General features: G+C 41.5%; 2 protein-coding genes and 1 long non-coding RNA gene across 11 annotated transcripts in view; 2 read left to right on the top strand and 1 right to left on the bottom strand.

The window, feature by feature from the left end:
* Positions 1–4572, top strand: part of GKAP1 (G kinase anchoring protein 1) — a 41500-nt gene extending 36928 nt beyond the window's left edge. For all 5 annotated transcript variants that reach the window (XM_077817528.1, XM_077817531.1, XM_077817527.1 and 2 more), the window contains 3 exons: positions 788–858; positions 1686–1763; positions 4250–4572. In XM_077817528.1, coding sequence (XP_077673654.1) covers positions 788–858; positions 1686–1763; positions 4250–4297 — 197 coding nt within the window. In that variant the 3' untranslated portion in view covers positions 4298–4572. The remainder of the gene's footprint in view (positions 1–787; positions 859–1685; positions 1764–4249) is intronic.
* LOC144265181 (uncharacterized) overlaps positions 1–13529 on the bottom strand; it is a 46957-nt gene extending 33428 nt beyond the window's left edge. For 2 of the 3 annotated variants that reach the window (XR_013346191.1, XR_013346192.1), the window contains exons 1-2: positions 7896–8901; positions 455–684 (exon numbers count right to left, since the gene is read on the bottom strand). This is a non-coding gene — a long non-coding RNA (uncharacterized LOC144265181). Of the gene's footprint in view, positions 1–454; positions 685–7895; positions 8902–13284 lie in introns of those variants that run through there. The other variant, XR_013346193.1, reaches the window with a different exon arrangement.
* A 268-nt stretch (positions 13530–13797) lies between these two features.
* Positions 13798–16324, top strand: part of UBQLN1 (ubiquilin 1) — a 34888-nt gene continuing 32361 nt past the window's right edge. Inside the window, exon 1 of one of the 3 annotated variants that reach the window (XM_077817535.1) lies at positions 13798–14169. In XM_077817535.1, the coding sequence (XP_077673661.1) occupies positions 14008–14169 (162 nt within the window). In that variant the 5' untranslated portion in view covers positions 13798–14007. The remainder of the gene's footprint in view (positions 14170–16324) is intronic. The other 2 variants (XM_077817534.1, XM_077817533.1) reach the window with 2 other exon arrangements.

The following is a 16324-nucleotide window of genomic DNA, read 5'->3' on the forward strand; positions in this document are numbered from 1 at the left end:
TAGCGAGTGACAGTGGAAGGGGAATAAAGTGAACGGGGATGGGGCCTCAGAGGAGGGGCGGGGCAAGGGTGTTCCATTTTGTGCGAGTATAAAATTGGCAACCCTATGTGGAAACAATGTCCTATTATAAAATAATAATCTTACCACCTCTTTTACTAGATTTCTTGCTGAAATAGCTGAGGGAAAAAGATTAATTTGATGGAACACTTACTGAGGAAAAATTAATTTGTTTTTTGGTAAAAACTAGCTTGAATATGGTACAATTGAGCCTTGAAAATCCCAATTTTCACATGTACAGTAGGGGTTTATAATGATAGAGCACTATTCTGAATTATCCACAACCTTCAAAGAAAGTAACCAGTATGTAGGTTCAGCACACCTTAATTTTGCTATGTATTTAAAACTTTAACCAAGGTTTTCACATTGATTTAAGGCATGGCTTTGGAAAGCTTACCATCTCAAGCTCCATCCATACCCAGAGAACCATGCAGGTGGACCTGTGTCCATAGTAAGTCTCTGTGAAGTCTGTGGGATCCCATACAGGTGCAGGCAGTGAAAGTTTCCTAAAAGGCCTAAAAAGCTTCCTATATTCACAGGCTGCTGCTACTGGAAATGGTAATATCCTGTAGGCTCCAGGCAACTTCTATGATTGGTCCTGCCTTCAATGATGACTGAGGAAATATCCTAAGGGTAGCAAAAAAATGGATCAAGCAAAACCCCAACTACCGTTGTATATAAAGACTTCTAAAGATAGAGACAGCCTAATGTTCTTGTTTTGTTTTTCAAGTGAAAGACAAAGCAGAAATACTTCTACAGGTTGATGAATCTCAGAGTATCAAGAATGAGTTGACCTTACAGGTAAGTGTTCTTTTTTTTTTTTTTTTTAATAAAAATTAAACCTTGTGAATATTTTTAAAAATAGTATATGAAGGCAAACAGCAAAGCCAAACTGAAAATGGGTATAAGCACAGAAATAAGCGCAGAATTCCTCTCTATCCAGATTCTTTGTGTTAATGGACAGAGTATATAAGATCCAGCTACCCTTTGTTAAATGGCATTTATGCATTCAAAGATTTCTACTGCAGAAGAGTCAGCAGATTTCCAAAACGAAGCATTAACATTTATTATATGAACATAGTATAGGGAGTACGCACCATATTTCTGTATTTGTTTTGGCTTTGCAGTGGTTTTTAATTAAAATATTAAACTTGATCCAGTATTCCATTTGTGCAATGTCATAGAATGACACGAAATAGTATAATTCAGTTTCCATTAATTGTGAATGCTGAGATAATCACTACTTAAGCGTGAGGTAATTGAATCAATTGTGTTGCATTAAATTACATCAGTTACAGTACACTGACAAAGTAAAATCTGAAAGAAAACTGTCACTTTTCGTATCACATTATTCAGGCAAATACAAAGAGGCACTTGGGAACTAATAGAGACTTAGGGAATACTACTTGTACTTTGTGTGGTACATCAAATTTTGATCATTTTGAGAATAATCACTTTCTTGAATAAATTAAATATCTCTTCCAATCAACACTTTTTAAAAATTTTATTTATATAAAAAAAATATTTAGGCTGTTGAACTGCAGCCGAAACGTTCAGGGTGTGTGTGTGGGGGTGTGTGTGTTTGGAGATTAAGATCATTCTGTAACATTTTAAAAAAATTGTTGTAGGTGACTACACTTCATGCTGCATTAGAACAAGAAAGATCTAAAGTGAAATTATTACAAGCAGAACTAACAAAATATCAGGTATTTTTTTATATTGTCTTTAGAAATTCACCAATGTCTAGTATAATCTAATGGTCTATGGAAACATTGATGCAAGAGAATCTTTACTTTTGAATAGTTCCTTTGAAGGTAATGTATCTGTAGTTGCTAAAGTTGGTACTACCTAGGCGATCTTAAAAATGGACTTTTTTTAGAAAAACAGTAACAAAACTGAAGCATAGTTACACATTTACTTGGGTGACTGAATGGATTTAGTCTTCCATTTTGTGCCTCAAAACCTACTTGAATTATACAGGTAAACAAGATTACACATCTTTGTTGCTTCTGTATACTCTTAACATTCTGAATATAAGACTACATCTAAATTAGTAACTTGATCTTGTATATTTTTCTTATCTGGGACAGGTAACCTGAAGCCAAGTGCAAGTCTTAGTAGATTGAATAATGGCTTTTTCTCCACCCGTGGCAAACCTTTCAAATGAGATAAATGAAATAGATCTTAATTTTGCTTTTAATATATAGAAGAGTGCATTTAATGATCTGTGCTTTTTAATGTGGCATTTTCTACTTGGCTCAGCAATAGAGCAATTTTTGTTAATGAAATATAAGACTTGAAAAAATGTTTGAAATTGTTTTCATGTAAGCTGAATTTTCACACTTGCATGTTTTTATACTTATTCAATTATGAGCACCTTCAAAATAGTGAAATTATTTGATTTCACAGCAATAAGATGCTGTGCTTATTTCTGTATGGTAGTATTTCCTTTGGAAAAAGACTTAAAACAATGCTGAAAGAAAATATTGCTTCAGTTATAGGTAAGGTTAAGATTTTCAGTTATTTTTAGTAAAAGTCATGGACAGGTTGCAGTCAATAAACAAAAATTAACAGAAGCCCACGACCTGTCCATGACTTTTACTAAAAATAACCAGGGGAGCGGAAGGGCTGATCACCATGGGGGACTGAAGCCGAAGGAGTCCCAGAGTTTTATTAAAATCACGGAATCCATGACTTAATCCTATCCTTAGTTATAGGGAAAGCTCATCACTTGTAAGTTAAAATAGAAAGTTTTCAAGTAGCTGCATAGACTTGGGTGTAAACAGTAAGCTCTCTTGTTTCGAGCTATTGTTGTTGTTGTTTGTTTATGCTGGAGTCCTGCATGTTCATCCCATGACAATACCTCATTATTGCATTAGAATCTAATTATTCTTTCTCATTGCTTTAACATCTTCTCTCTCTGATATTCCATGATGCTCTATCCTCAATTTCACCTGCTTTTCCCTGTGCATTTCACAGGAATGATCTCATACACTCAGTGTAAATTATTTTTACAGTAATTCCCAAATGTGTACAAGCATACCTTGACCTCTCACTCTCTGTTCACTCTCACACATCCAGCATGCCACACCACTAATACTTAAAAACCAACCAAGCAAAACAAAAACAAACCCTCCTGTTACCATCAAACTCCATCATATTCCCTGTCACTCAGACTTACAACTTTACTGCTGCATTTAACTTTTCTCTAATATCCATGCTGTTGCTAATTTCTCTCATTTCTTCCTCCAGATCTCCAAAATCCATCTTTTATTCCTACAAAAATCCTCATCTTTGTCTTGATTATTGTAGTGTCCTCTTCTCTTCCCTCCCTCTCTATTCAAATTCTGCTTTTTAAAATGTTCCTTTTCCTCCATTCCTATTATCTCCTTCCTCATTTAATCCCCTTTGCTGCCTTTCTTTTTGTGCGAAGTTCAAGCTTGCCGTCTGTTTAAGGGCACTGCACAATTACACCATCACAATTTCTACTTTTATTCCTTCCTATAATTCTCTTAGGTTGTCTATCAAAGGACCCCTTCTCCCACTTTTGTCTTTGCACTGTCTTCCATGACCTCCCTCACCTGTTTGAGCTCCCTCTCATATTTGTGCACCAAAAGACTCATAGATTTTATGGCCCAAAGAGAGCATCATGATCATCTAGTCTGACCTCTTGTATATTGTAGTCCATAGAACGTCACCCAGCCTCTCCCGTAATAGGCCCATAACCTCTGGCTGAGTTATTGAAGTCCTCCGTTCTTGATTTAAAGGCTTTGTTACAGAGCCTCCACCAATTACTTTAGTTCATGCCAGCAGTGACCTGAGCCCCACACTGCACACCACTTCTTAATTTGAGTATTGCCTTAAAACACACTTTGTCTGTGAATCCTTTCAATAGTTCTAACAAGTGTTTTTTAAAATTCTTTGCTTTATCATGTGTTGTCAATCATTCTCTTCATTTGTGAGTTCCCTGAGGCAAGAACTATCTTCATCTATTTTGTACAGCACATTTGGTGCTCATATAATAATGCTTGAGTTGTGTATGTAAAATGCTATACAATTCAAGATTTAAACAATCAAAAAATCATTGGCTTAACTGACATGCATGTCTTTATACCCATATGTATCTCTTACTAAATATTCAAATATGTCAAATGTATTTTTTTTAGTTTACCATTTCACTTTTCCTCTACAGGGTGGGAGAAAAGGGAAAAGAAACTCAGAATCTGACCAATGCAGGTGATCATACTTGCCATCAAGTTGAAAGCAAAAAATCAAATCTTGTTCTTCAGGGTTTTGCAGAAATGTATATATTTGTTGTACACTGCAAAGCTATGCAGTTTTTTTGGAAAGAGGCTAACTATTACTAATTTGACTGACATTCTAAATAGTTAATTTGTTGCACTTTCTGTTAGTTTAAAGAAAAAAGTAGAGAACTGTTCTAGCAGAGCTCAAACATTGTTGCTGTTAATGCCATAATTAGTTTATCAGTCAATAAAATTTACTCTTTCATTTGTATGTCTAAACTCTTGCTTTTTAGAATAGGTTGCATTATTACATCTATTTAAAGGTCAACCTTTCTAATTCCTCTAAAATTAATAAACTTAGTTGGATTTCTTTTGAAATTGTGTTTTAGAAGGGTGCAGTATAGGATTAGTGACCCAAATTTGGAGGAGTTTGAGCCATGATTTTCAGAAATATAAGCCCCAGAAAATAAAAAGGCATTTAAAAAAGATTTCTAGGTGGGGTTTTTGTCCAAAGCTAGTGATCAAATGGTTGATGAGCTAGGGTAAAAATAGTCTGTCAAGTTTTATCCAAGATAGTGCTGGGCACTCACTAAATCTTTGGGTGATCCAGAATGGTATTTAAGAAAATGTACAATTTAACACTCTGCGTGCCCCAATACAAAAAGATGACTAGAGAGTTTCCATTCCTGCCACTTTATGTTTTAAAGCTCTATTCTTGTAAGTTCTCTAAACTTTGAACAGTTAATCCAATTGCTTTGAAATTTGATGTGCCCCATAAGAGTGCGAGGAGTAGCATTAGTGATCCCAATTTGGGATCATTTGACTGAGGGCTTCTCAAGTTACAGCCCCGCTTGGTTTTCTTTTGCTGCATTGTACTGTAAAACTGAGTCAGAGGTACTAAAGGCTGAGGGGTTTGTTCAGACTACAGGGGTATGAATAGCAGTGTGCACCAAAGTGCTGTGCTGTAACTTTCCCATGTGGACACTGTGGTAACGAACTGAAAGGTTCCTAGTTCACATTAATGTAGTCCTCAATTTTTTGTTTTTGTGTCCCTTATTAATGTTAGATGGAATCCTGTGGGGGAGAGTGAATGGTTTTAAAAGGTGAATAGCTTGTACATTTCACTAACTCTCGGGTTGGCAGAGTAAAGGCATGTGTGTCAATGGAGCGTATTTGGGGCCTTGCTGAAAGAAGGCAACGTTAAGGTTGCATAGGTAACCTTAACTGTGTATTTCCTGGGTTTCAGAAGTTTGAGTTTTGATCAGTTCAGCATCCAGCAAGAGGAACAACATACCACCAAGAAACCTTAACTCTGCATTTATGTAGGGTTTTTTTTACCATTTAATTATCAATATTGTTTAGCTCTTGTTAGGATATGAGTGCCCTGGGGAAAGTGTCTCCATAATACCATTCATCTGTCTGTAAATATGTCAGTGAGAGACTCTTATTGAAACCAAGAACATGGCTGCTGGAAATTTATTTGCAATAAAAAAGCATACTGCCTATTTGATTTTACAGTACCTAAACCAAGCCTTTAGTAAGGCCAGCATGTTGGCGTATAACCAGGGCTTTGCATACCCTGCATCACAATGGGACCAAATCTACAGTAATATTAACTTATTCTAGTGCTATGAAATACCCTTCATTCCCATTCTCCACAATCCCCCAAACAAACATGCACAACTACAGCTTGTAGCTGTACATGCTTATTGGTTTAAACTCTGTAAATAGACTGTCATTACATGAGAGATTTTCAAAGATATAAATGACAGGTCCCTAACTCCCATTGCCTTTTCAATAGAAGCTAGGAACCTAAAGCACTGGACTGGGACACTGATCTGGGTTTAGCTCCCAATTCCAATCTTGGGCGAGTCACTTAATCTCTGTAGCTCAGAAAGATACTTCCCTACCTCACAAGGGTGTTGCAAGGACAAGTTCACTGTTTAAGAATCATTCAGCTATTGCACTGGTGGGGTCCTATAGACATATATTTTTCTTTGCAAGCTTGACTTTAATTTGAAACTCAAAGCCTTTTTGAAATCAGTGGTTGCACAGGACTGGTGTGTGAGGAAAAAGCCAACTGGTCCTGGAGTAATTAATAACAAGTGAAGTAATTGGTTAACATAAAAGTTGAGCGTCCTATCAAGAATGTTCATTAACTAACACAACAGTTGCAGAATTTGCAGTTCCTATGGTAATTTAGATCAGTAAGGGAGGACTGACCTGGATGGATCTATTTTGCTCCTTATGTGTAGAAATATAAGTCACGGCTTCCACTCTTTAAAGGGTTTTGTTGAAAATTAACACATTTAATAACACATTTGTAATAGATATACAAATACATTATAGCATTAACTCTGAAGTACTACATACTCAACAGTAAATTGGTGTATATAGCACTATACAAGCTGGTAAGAAGACAAGGACCATGTCCTAAAGGCCTTACAATCTAAAATAGATACCCAAAGGAGAAATTATAACAGACCGGGAATGAAGCAAGAAGGGGCTGCTCTTAAGAGATTACTCGGGACATTTTAGATCAGTTTTTTTTTTTTAATTTTTTTTTAATTTATTTTTTAGATGTGATCAGGTGTGAGCAGGAAGGGGTAACGAAATTAAGATTATATAGAGAAAACTAATGTAAAACTAATTTGAGGAGGAATTTGAAGGACAAAAGAAGGTCATTTGGCTCAAGGAAGAAAAGCTGGTCTAAATATAAAGTTGGTATGAAGAAAGGACCAGGTTTGTGAGTGAGAAGAGAAAGAAGAGCACATTAAGGATAGACCAGAGCATGGAACATACCATAGGTAGTGAAAGGAGACAAACCGAGATACCTGTTAGGATAAAGTTGCATATAGCCTTAAGATGCTTTAGATACCAAGGAGAAATAAATAAGCAAAAACAAACTAAGATGCTAATGAGAAGGAGAGATCATGCAGAGCACTGGAAAGGTGCCCACTTTATGCAGAAAGACCTAGAAATGTCAAGTAAAATGTTGGACAAAATTTAAGTGAGATTTTCATTCATTATCTGAAACTCTTGGTAGGAGTCCATTAATGGTTTCTGTGACGGGTTCGGTCACAGAGACCCCATTGGGACTGTTACCTGATGTGCTGAAACTACCTCTGAACCTGTTTTCTCTACCAGTTTGGGACTCCAGAACCCTGCCTTGTTGAGCCAGACATGCCAGTCTGCTCCAACGCAGACCTAGGGTCTGAACCATTTGCCCCAAAGCTGCAGACTTAACTGAAAATGGCTTAGCAAGAGTTCCTGTCTCCAGCACCCAGACACCCAACGGGATCCAAACCCCAAATAAATCTGTTTTACTCTGTATAAGCTTTATACAGAGTAAACTCATAAATTGTTTACACTCTAACACTGATAGAGAGATATGCACAGCTATTTGCTCCCCCGGGTATTAATTACTTACTCTGGGTTAATAAGCAAAAAGTGATTTTATTAAGTATAAAAAGTAGGATTTAAGTGGTTCCAAGTAATAACAGACAGAACAAAGTAAGTTACCAAGCAAAATGAAACAAAACATGCAAGTCTAAGCCTAATATATTAAGAAACTGATTGCAGATAAAATCTCACCCTCAGAGATGTTCCAATAAGCTTCTTTCACAGACTGGACTCTTTCCGAGTCTGGGTCCAGCAATCACTCACACCCCGTAGTTACTGTCCTTTGTTCCAGTTTATTTCAGGTATCCTTGGGGGTGGAGAGGCTCTCTCTTTAGCCAGCTGAAGACAAAATGGAGGGGTCTCCCAGGAGTTTAAATAGACTTCCTCTTGTGGGTGGAGGCCCCTTTGTTCTTCTGTGAAAAATCACAGCAACAAGATGGAGTTTGTAGCCACCTGGGCAAGTCACATGTCCATGAATGATTCAGCTCTTTGCAGGCCGACACAATTGTTTACATGTTAGTTTGAAAGTTCCCAGGAAAGCTCAGATGAAATACAAACATGATGCACACATACAGACTGCATAATCATAACCAGCAAATTGCAACCTTTCCACAGACACCCCACTTGACCTCCTCTGTACAAGACCTGGTGCACCCATAGGACCCTGGTTGCAACAATGATCTATACGGTCACAGTTCATGTTAATAATGTCACAGGTTCCTTAAAAGAAAAGTCAGATCCTACTTAATCAAAATGCAGTATTCTTACTTCACGACCAACTAATCTTTATCATGGGCTCAATGCTGCACTGTGTAAAGCATTCTAGCCCTGATGCAGCAAAGCACCATGCTTACGTGCCTTACTGGGTTAGGGCCACAGTGCTCCACACTGTGCAGCATTGAGCCTCATATCAGCAATAATAATACATGATAGTTGCTATACAGTTAGCATATTAGTTTATTGTTTTCAGCTTAACTTCTTTAACAGATTCTACAGTATCCTTCAAGATAGGGCTGTATTCTTTGTCAACAGCAAGAGTCTTAAACACTGCTCTTGTCATTTAGCAACAGGTAAACTATATGTGATAAGTGGAATCCCTAAAAGGTGACCTACAAAGGGAAAATTGGTTTTGACCCTCTGTTGCTCCATTATGTATACAAGGCCATAAAGGGGTGGATGGGTGTGTGTGGCGGGGGGGGGGGGGAGGAGAGGGTGGTGTTTTCTAGTGGTTTTTTTAATCTTAGAAACACTAGGAATGTTTAGTGGTTTTTCTTGGTTTTGCTGGAGCACCCCTTGGAGGTCTTAGATGTGGACTGCAGTCAAATGTCTGAGTGGATCTTAAATTGCTGCAACTTTACATCATCTTTCAGCCCAATGTAATTACACTTGCTGAGATCTTGTCAAAATTGCATCAGGTGTGATTTTAAATGTAGTTAAACTGGTTCAAAACCCTATGTGGATACTTTCAGTTCAGTTTAAACCTGGCCAGTTAAACTAAACCGACACTTTGGTAAATTGAATTCAGAGTGTCTACACAGGAGTTTTGTATCTGTTCAACTAAACTGGCTTTCAAACTGATTTAAAGTTAAACTGGGGTAATTCTGAATGTACCTATCATTTACTAGGCAGAGCTGGGAATTTAACATAGTTTAGAACTTCTGATTCAACTTTAAAATTAAATTTAAGTTCAAAAGTCTTAATCAGAAAGAGACAGAATAGAAAGCGGAGCAGGTGGAGAAATGGGTAAAACACTTGCTACCTGAGACCTACATCTGAAAAATCCTTTTAAATAAAATAAGTTAGAAGTCATTTTTAGTTATGTTTTGTTTTTCTTTTGGGACTATTTATAAGTGATGTAATGCATTTTATATACAATTTTAACAATCCCATTTCTCCTAAGGGTTAGCTATTTTATAATCACAGACAGGACACTTTAGGGAGCGTATCATTGTTTCTTGGGTGGCTGGAATACCCAGCCATCAGCCTGGTAGTTACCAGTGCGACCAAAGAGCAGCACTATCCTAGCACAATGCAAATGATATACCTTGTTGGGTTAAATAAAACAATATATTAAAATCAGTTTATTAACAAAAACTATTTAAAATCTTTGCACAAAAATTCAGTTATATCAGAAGCTTTTCATTTATATTATCATAATAGCTGAGTCTGTTCTCATCAAAGGTTTTGTTTCTCCTATGGAAGCAGAATTGTGCAAGGTTTGGCTGGCCAGGGAATTTGATGCCACACAGATGTAAATGCCCCAAACTAGTTCCAGAATTATGCCAGAATCTGCCCCTCTAACTGCAAAACTTCAGCTTTCCTATGTTCAAACTGTAGCAATAGGAAAATGACAAAAGGAAAAAGTTAACTCCCTGCACCAAAGAACTTTTTTATACCAAATGACATAGCACTTGTAGTCAGAAATTGATGCAGAAAAACTAGCTGAGAAAAGGGAAAGGACAAGGAGCAGGGCAAGAAGAAAAAGAGTGAAGTGGAGAAGGGGAGTACGAGTTGAAAGAACATTGTCAAGATACTCTATTTTTTATTTTTAAATCTACTTCCCCTTACTCATATCTATACTGCAGCTGGGAGGTGTAATTCTCAGTTTGGGTAGATGAACACATACTAGCTCTGCTCAATCTGACATACTGAAAATAGCAGTGTGCCACAACAGCTCATACTTGCCACCCAAATACAATCCTGTTTTGAGATCCTGGTTATGTGCTCAGAAGGCTAGACCAGGGATGGCCAACGCGTGGCGCTGGAGCCACATGCGGCTCTTCAGAAGTTAATATGCAGCTCCTTGTATAGGCACTAACTCCGGGGCTGGAACTACAGGCGCCAACTTTCCAATGTGCCAGGGGGTGCCCACTGCTCAACCCGTGGCACAGGCCCTACCCTCAACTCCACCCCTTCCTGGCCCCTCCCCTGAGCCTGCAGCACCCTCGCTCTCCCCCCCGCCCCCAGCCTCCTGCATGCCATGAAACAGCTGATCGGGAGGTGCAGGGAGGGAGAGGTGCTAATCAGTGGGGCTGTTGGTGGGTGGAAGGCACGGGGAGCGGGGTGGGGGAAGCTGAGGAGGGGCTGCTGACGTATTACTGCCACTCTTTGGGAGTGTACACTGGTACATTCAGGCAGTTCCTCAAGCTCAGGTTACCCACCCCTGGGCTAGACAGTGCTGCCATGACTACATTGCTATTTTTAGCATGTCAGCTTGAGCAAAGCTGGTGTGTGTACCCAGCTTGGCAATTATACCTCCCATCTACAGTGCGTACATAGCCTGTAGAGGGAAGAAACTAGAACAGTTGTAAAAATCCTATGTTTAGGGTTAGTTTCACTTTCTGGTTCCCATATGCTGCTGGGTAAAAGGTGTAAGATGGGTTCACACCAGTGTAGTTTAATGTCTCTGAACAAATACATTGTTTTTTTTTTGTCCCCTGAGAAAATGGCAAGAAAAAAAAAATGTTGAAACTCGACAAACTGACTCTTCCTTATTGTCTGGACTGAAAGGAGTAGGTGGATCAAGAAACCTTTAATTTCTTGATGAACTCCCTCCCCCCCCACACACACACTTGACTAATTCTATGATGAGGACCCTCTCTAGTGCATTAGTAAGTCATTGTCCACAAGCAGGCTGCAGTAAATTACTTGTTCCCATTTTCTTAAATGTTCTCATTGAATCAAGGCATTAGTAATCTGCCTCATTCAAACTGAAAATTTATAAAAGGGCTGTTCCAAACAATGTGGCACTGTGTAATTCTTAATATTTGTAAGAATACATTATTTTGTGACATCCCCAATTGTACAACTGCTTTGTAGGTGGGATTCAAATATATGTAAAACTTAGACTAGCTCCTAGGTTACCCCAACTCGTATATCTCTAACCTGTGGACTGCAAATGAAATTCTGATCCCCAATCTGATGCTTGATTTCTGTATAAAATGCTATTTCAAGACAATTTCCACTGCTGGAACTGTTACAGTTCAGGGCAAATGCACCTATATTTCCACCCCCACGCTCCAGCAAGGGCACCCATTCTCAGGCTGTCAGCTCCCTAGCTGTTGCCTCTCTTGGGTGGAGATCCACATCTCTCTGCCATCTGACCATATTTCCAGGCTGCACAGTTCACAGTTCTGCCTAAACTGGTAACAGAGGAGGTGCTATAGATACATTACCACACTTTCTCTTATACTTTAACAGTGGTATTGCTGTGGATGCTTCTGTTATAATTCTGCAGCCTTTCAAAATGGTGAATGTTTATGACAGCAAGATCCTGAGTAAAGATTCCAGGATTGGCTGCTGCGTGGACAAAGTAGTTGAGCTCTAAGGAAATCCCCATGAGGAAGGGGGTGAAACAGTCTTCACTGCCAGCGTTGGAGTGGTTGGGGAGCTGAGACTGCATTAATCCTATGGCTTTAGCCCACTTTAAATGTGTATAGAAGTATAGAGTATAGAATTTTCTATATAGCAGCAGATCCTCTTCTTGCCCTGTTCCTTTGCATTAGAGCATAGGGAGCCACTGCCACTCCATACCACACAAGGAACAAGCACCCTGTAATTCTGCTCTGATATGCAGGCCTGCACCAATTTTGCTGACAAGACACCACAGGAATGGAGGCAGGGAACAAGATTTGCCTTTCACTCTGATCTTTTTCTGGGTATGTGACTAATTTGTGGGAGTGTAGTGATGTAAATTCCATAATCTGGCCATACTATTATTTGTCTAGTTTTACCATCCAGCAAATTCTTCCCCTGATTGACTCTACCTGGGTCATTAACAAGGTTTGAACCCAGAATTTTCATCTATATGTTGCACATCTCTTCCAGTAGGGGTAACTGGTAGCAAAACCAGGGTATTATATTGTATACAGGCCAACTGGAAGAGGGAATGTGGCACTTTACCAATGGGTTATACAGCTGTTTGACTGTAAGTCAGCAGTGGAATGGTGGGTAACAATTTCCCAGGATTCTATTCCTGGGGCTGGGAGCAGAGTGGAGGCTAGGGCTTACAGCCAGCACAACCAAGCCGATAACTTGGCAGGTGTTCTGGAAAGCACTGTGGCAAAGTAGATATGATAGGGCCAGACTGGAGATCTATGCCCTATACTAAGCAGATCCACCTGGATCTTTTGCAACCTCTCAGGTATCACTAGAACAATGGTTTTCAACCTGTGGTCCATGGACCCTGGGGCTCCACAGATTATATCTACGGGGTCTGCGAAAGGTGGTTATGATAGAACAGTGGTTTTCAACTGGGGGTCCACAGACTAGGTCTAAGGTTTCCCAAGGGGTACATTCCTCTATTTGAAATTTTTTAGGGGTCTGCAAATGAAAAACGGTTGAAAACCACTGATCTATGGCAGTGGCAATGGGGTGAGAAGAGCACTACTTACACCCCCTAGCCTATGAGACCCTGGGTGTCTCACACACACCTGACAATTTACCAATGATGGGGGGAGTGGGTCGAGTGATGTGACGAAGCTGCCACATGCGTCAGGTGAGATGCATGACACCATGCCCTAGCAGCTCTGCATAAAGGGGACGCAGATTTTCACTCATTGGGCTGTACCTGGTGCTTTACCTTACTTGTGCCAGAGTCGGGCATAACGGCCGCCCACACGGCCTGGAGCGCAGCTATCTCCAGGCCCCTTGCTGTGCACCATGCATGTTGCAGAGTGAAACCAGGGGGCCTGGCTGCTTCAGAACCCCAGCAATGAGCAAGTCCCGGGCACCGTGCACGCTGGGAGTGCTGGAGACAGCGGAGCACCAAGAAAGGGAGGCGGGACTCTCCTAGGTTCCAACCCAGACAGTCAGGAACCACTGACGACTCACCCTCCAACGCTCAAGCGGAAGGCAAAAGGCCGCACATGCGCACTAAGCAAAGCGAACACAACGCACCATCGCTCTAGCCCGGTCAGGTGACATACGCAGGCGCACTGGTTATGCATGCGAACCGGAAGGAGTCTCACAGCGACTAACCTAGAGCCTTCAGGGGATAGGGTTGCGCACTGCTATCAAGTTGATACTGCGCAACACTCGTTGCACATGCGCGCTAGGCTGACCTGTGTGCCCCACGCCAGGCGAGACAACATCCCTTTCTAGTAACTTCCCTCATTCGTAACGTCATCACTGCGCGCCGCGCCTGAGATGGGTTGTTTCCGTTTAACTCTCCTGGAGTGAGAGTGTCGCGAGTGTTTCCTGGTGTCGGCGCGCGAGGCAGCGGCGGTGAGGGGCTGGGTTTACGTAGCGTGCCCCGCGCAGCGAGAGCGAGCGAGACCTCGAGTAAGCGGCCTCCTCCCCCGCCATGGCCGAGAGCGGAGAGAGCCCCCCCGGGGGCCGCAGCCCCCCGGATTCCCCCGCCCCGGGAGGAGCCGCCTCCTCGGAGCCGCGGATCATCAAAGTCACCGTGAAAACCCCCAAAGAGAAGGAGGAGTTCGCGGTGTCCGAGACCAGCAACGTGCGGCAGGTGAGGGGGGCGGGCCCGGGAGGCCGTGCCGGTAGCAGCGCCGGTGGGGAGGTGGGCGAGGCCGCGCAGCTTCCTGCCCCCGACTGAGTTTCCGAGCCCTGGGGAGTTTTCTGCTCCCGTGGGGAGAGGCTGAGGTTGGCAGCACTCTCCCGCAGCCGAGCCCAGCCGCAGTGCGGGGGCCTCCTAGCCAAGCCAAGCCCGAGTCCTGCCGGGTGACGAAGCAGCGCCCCGCTGTGTTACTCTGTGCGCTGTCGCTGCCTGCCCTGGCCCTGGCCCTGAGTATGGCCTGCTCTAGTACGGCTAGCGCTGCTGCGAGCCGCCGGGGCCGGCTCGCCCACTGGCAGCGAGTCCTCAGCTCCTGTCTCTGTAGTATTCCCGTCGGCGAGAGGAGATGAGTGGCTTTAGCTCTCCTACTGTGAGCTGAGCCTAAGCCCAGGCAGCTGAGCGGCGCTAACAGCGGGAGGCTGGGCCTCAACCTGACACGCATATTGCATGGGTTACCAGTTAGGCAGAGGTTGAAGATGAGAAAGGATAGTTACAGCCTTCGCCTGACCGTCCTCGTGGCTAAAGAAAGGGGTGCAGCGTGTAGTTTAGTTAGGGTGTGTGCACATGATGTCTTTACCCAAAAAGAGTATTACCGCTTAAAATTATATTGATAAGGATGCTGCCAGTGAAATGCAGACACAGCTGTGTGGGAATGTGCTGGTGCCATTACACAGTAGTTTCTCCAATGGTATTGTCTATCGATCATGAGCTATTAGGATCTTTTTCTGTGTTCTAATGAAAATCAATTCATTCCTTTGCACCTTGGGTTCATAGGGAAGAATGCCATTCTTCAATCAACATCATTTCCTGTGATACTTAAGTCTTTCTTTAGAGACCTTCTATCCAAATATGGACCAGGCCTGGTTATATTTAGCTTATGAGAACCCTGAAGTTCTGTGGGTGCAGGTCCTAGGATATTAACCGTTAAATTGTAAAGCAGCTAGCTGTAGAGTAGATGTTTTCCTACTTATGAGGGATACAGACTTTGCCACACTGACAGAGCTGCAAAAACCAAAGAAATGCTACCCATGAGAGCTTATTTCATGCTCTAATTAAAAAGTGCTTAATTTTTGCACATCACTGGAGCATTCAATGTATGCAACTTAAATTTAACTCCATAATGATTTCAACCAAAGTGGTAGCCTTCTTTTCTAAGCCTTTGCAACTAGGTGTTTTGGAATATGCCCAGTGTGTAGAAAATTGCACCAGCTGCCTACTGGCTGAAGGTCATAACTTCTTAGCCAGGTAAGGCTATAAAGGACAAGATGGGAGCTCCAGTAGCAAGACTTAAGATCAACAATCTGGTTAAAAGCACAGCCAGCCCCTTGCTGCTACTAGGAAGGGGTAAGATGTTGAAATTTCTACCAAGGCATTCCCTTTGGGCCCTGCTCAGGAATTTGATTTTGTTTTTTTTTAGATCAGTTTCTGGCTACTAGGCCAGAAGTTTCATCACAGTCTTCCTCTTGGCTGCTTTGCCTGTTAGGGATGGTCTATACTACAGAGTTAGGTCAGCTTAACTACATCTTTGAGTTGTGAAAAATTTCATTCCCTGTTCAATGTAATGAAGATGACTTAAGCCCTGGTGTAGAAACTGCTAACTACTAACCTAACTACTACCTGTCAGAGTTGGATTTACTACAGCAGTGGCAACAGCAGTGGAAGAACCCCTTCCATCTCTGTAATATTTGTCTACACTGCAGGAGCACAGCTGCAGCTGTGCTGCTGTAGCATATCCAGTGTAGACATACCCTTAGCTTTTCCAGAGCCTCCTGACTGCTGGAGTGGGGTAGGCTCTTTGCTATGCTGCCTGCAAGCTTCATTTTTGGATTCTTCTTGCCTAGTCAAAATTCCAGAGTGCTTTGATACTTCTGGCTGCTTTCCTAAGCAGCAGCTGTGTGAAACTGACAAGTTTTTTCATTTCCCCCTTGACCTGAGAGTTCTGAATAGTAGTAGTGAAACTGATTAGTCTTATTTTCACTCTTTTGTCAAAACTTTGCAACTTTCAACATTAGAGCTGAGATATTCAAAGCTATTTCAGGGATGTAGACAAATCTTTAGTTGAAATTAATAGGCAATATGTCACTTTTCTCCTAGGTGTCTTTGAGCATTT

This window comes from Eretmochelys imbricata, chromosome 5 (assembly GCF_965152235.1).
Source record: "Eretmochelys imbricata isolate rEreImb1 chromosome 5, rEreImb1.hap1, whole genome shotgun sequence".
NCBI lineage: Eukaryota > Metazoa > Chordata > Testudines > Cheloniidae > Eretmochelys > Eretmochelys imbricata.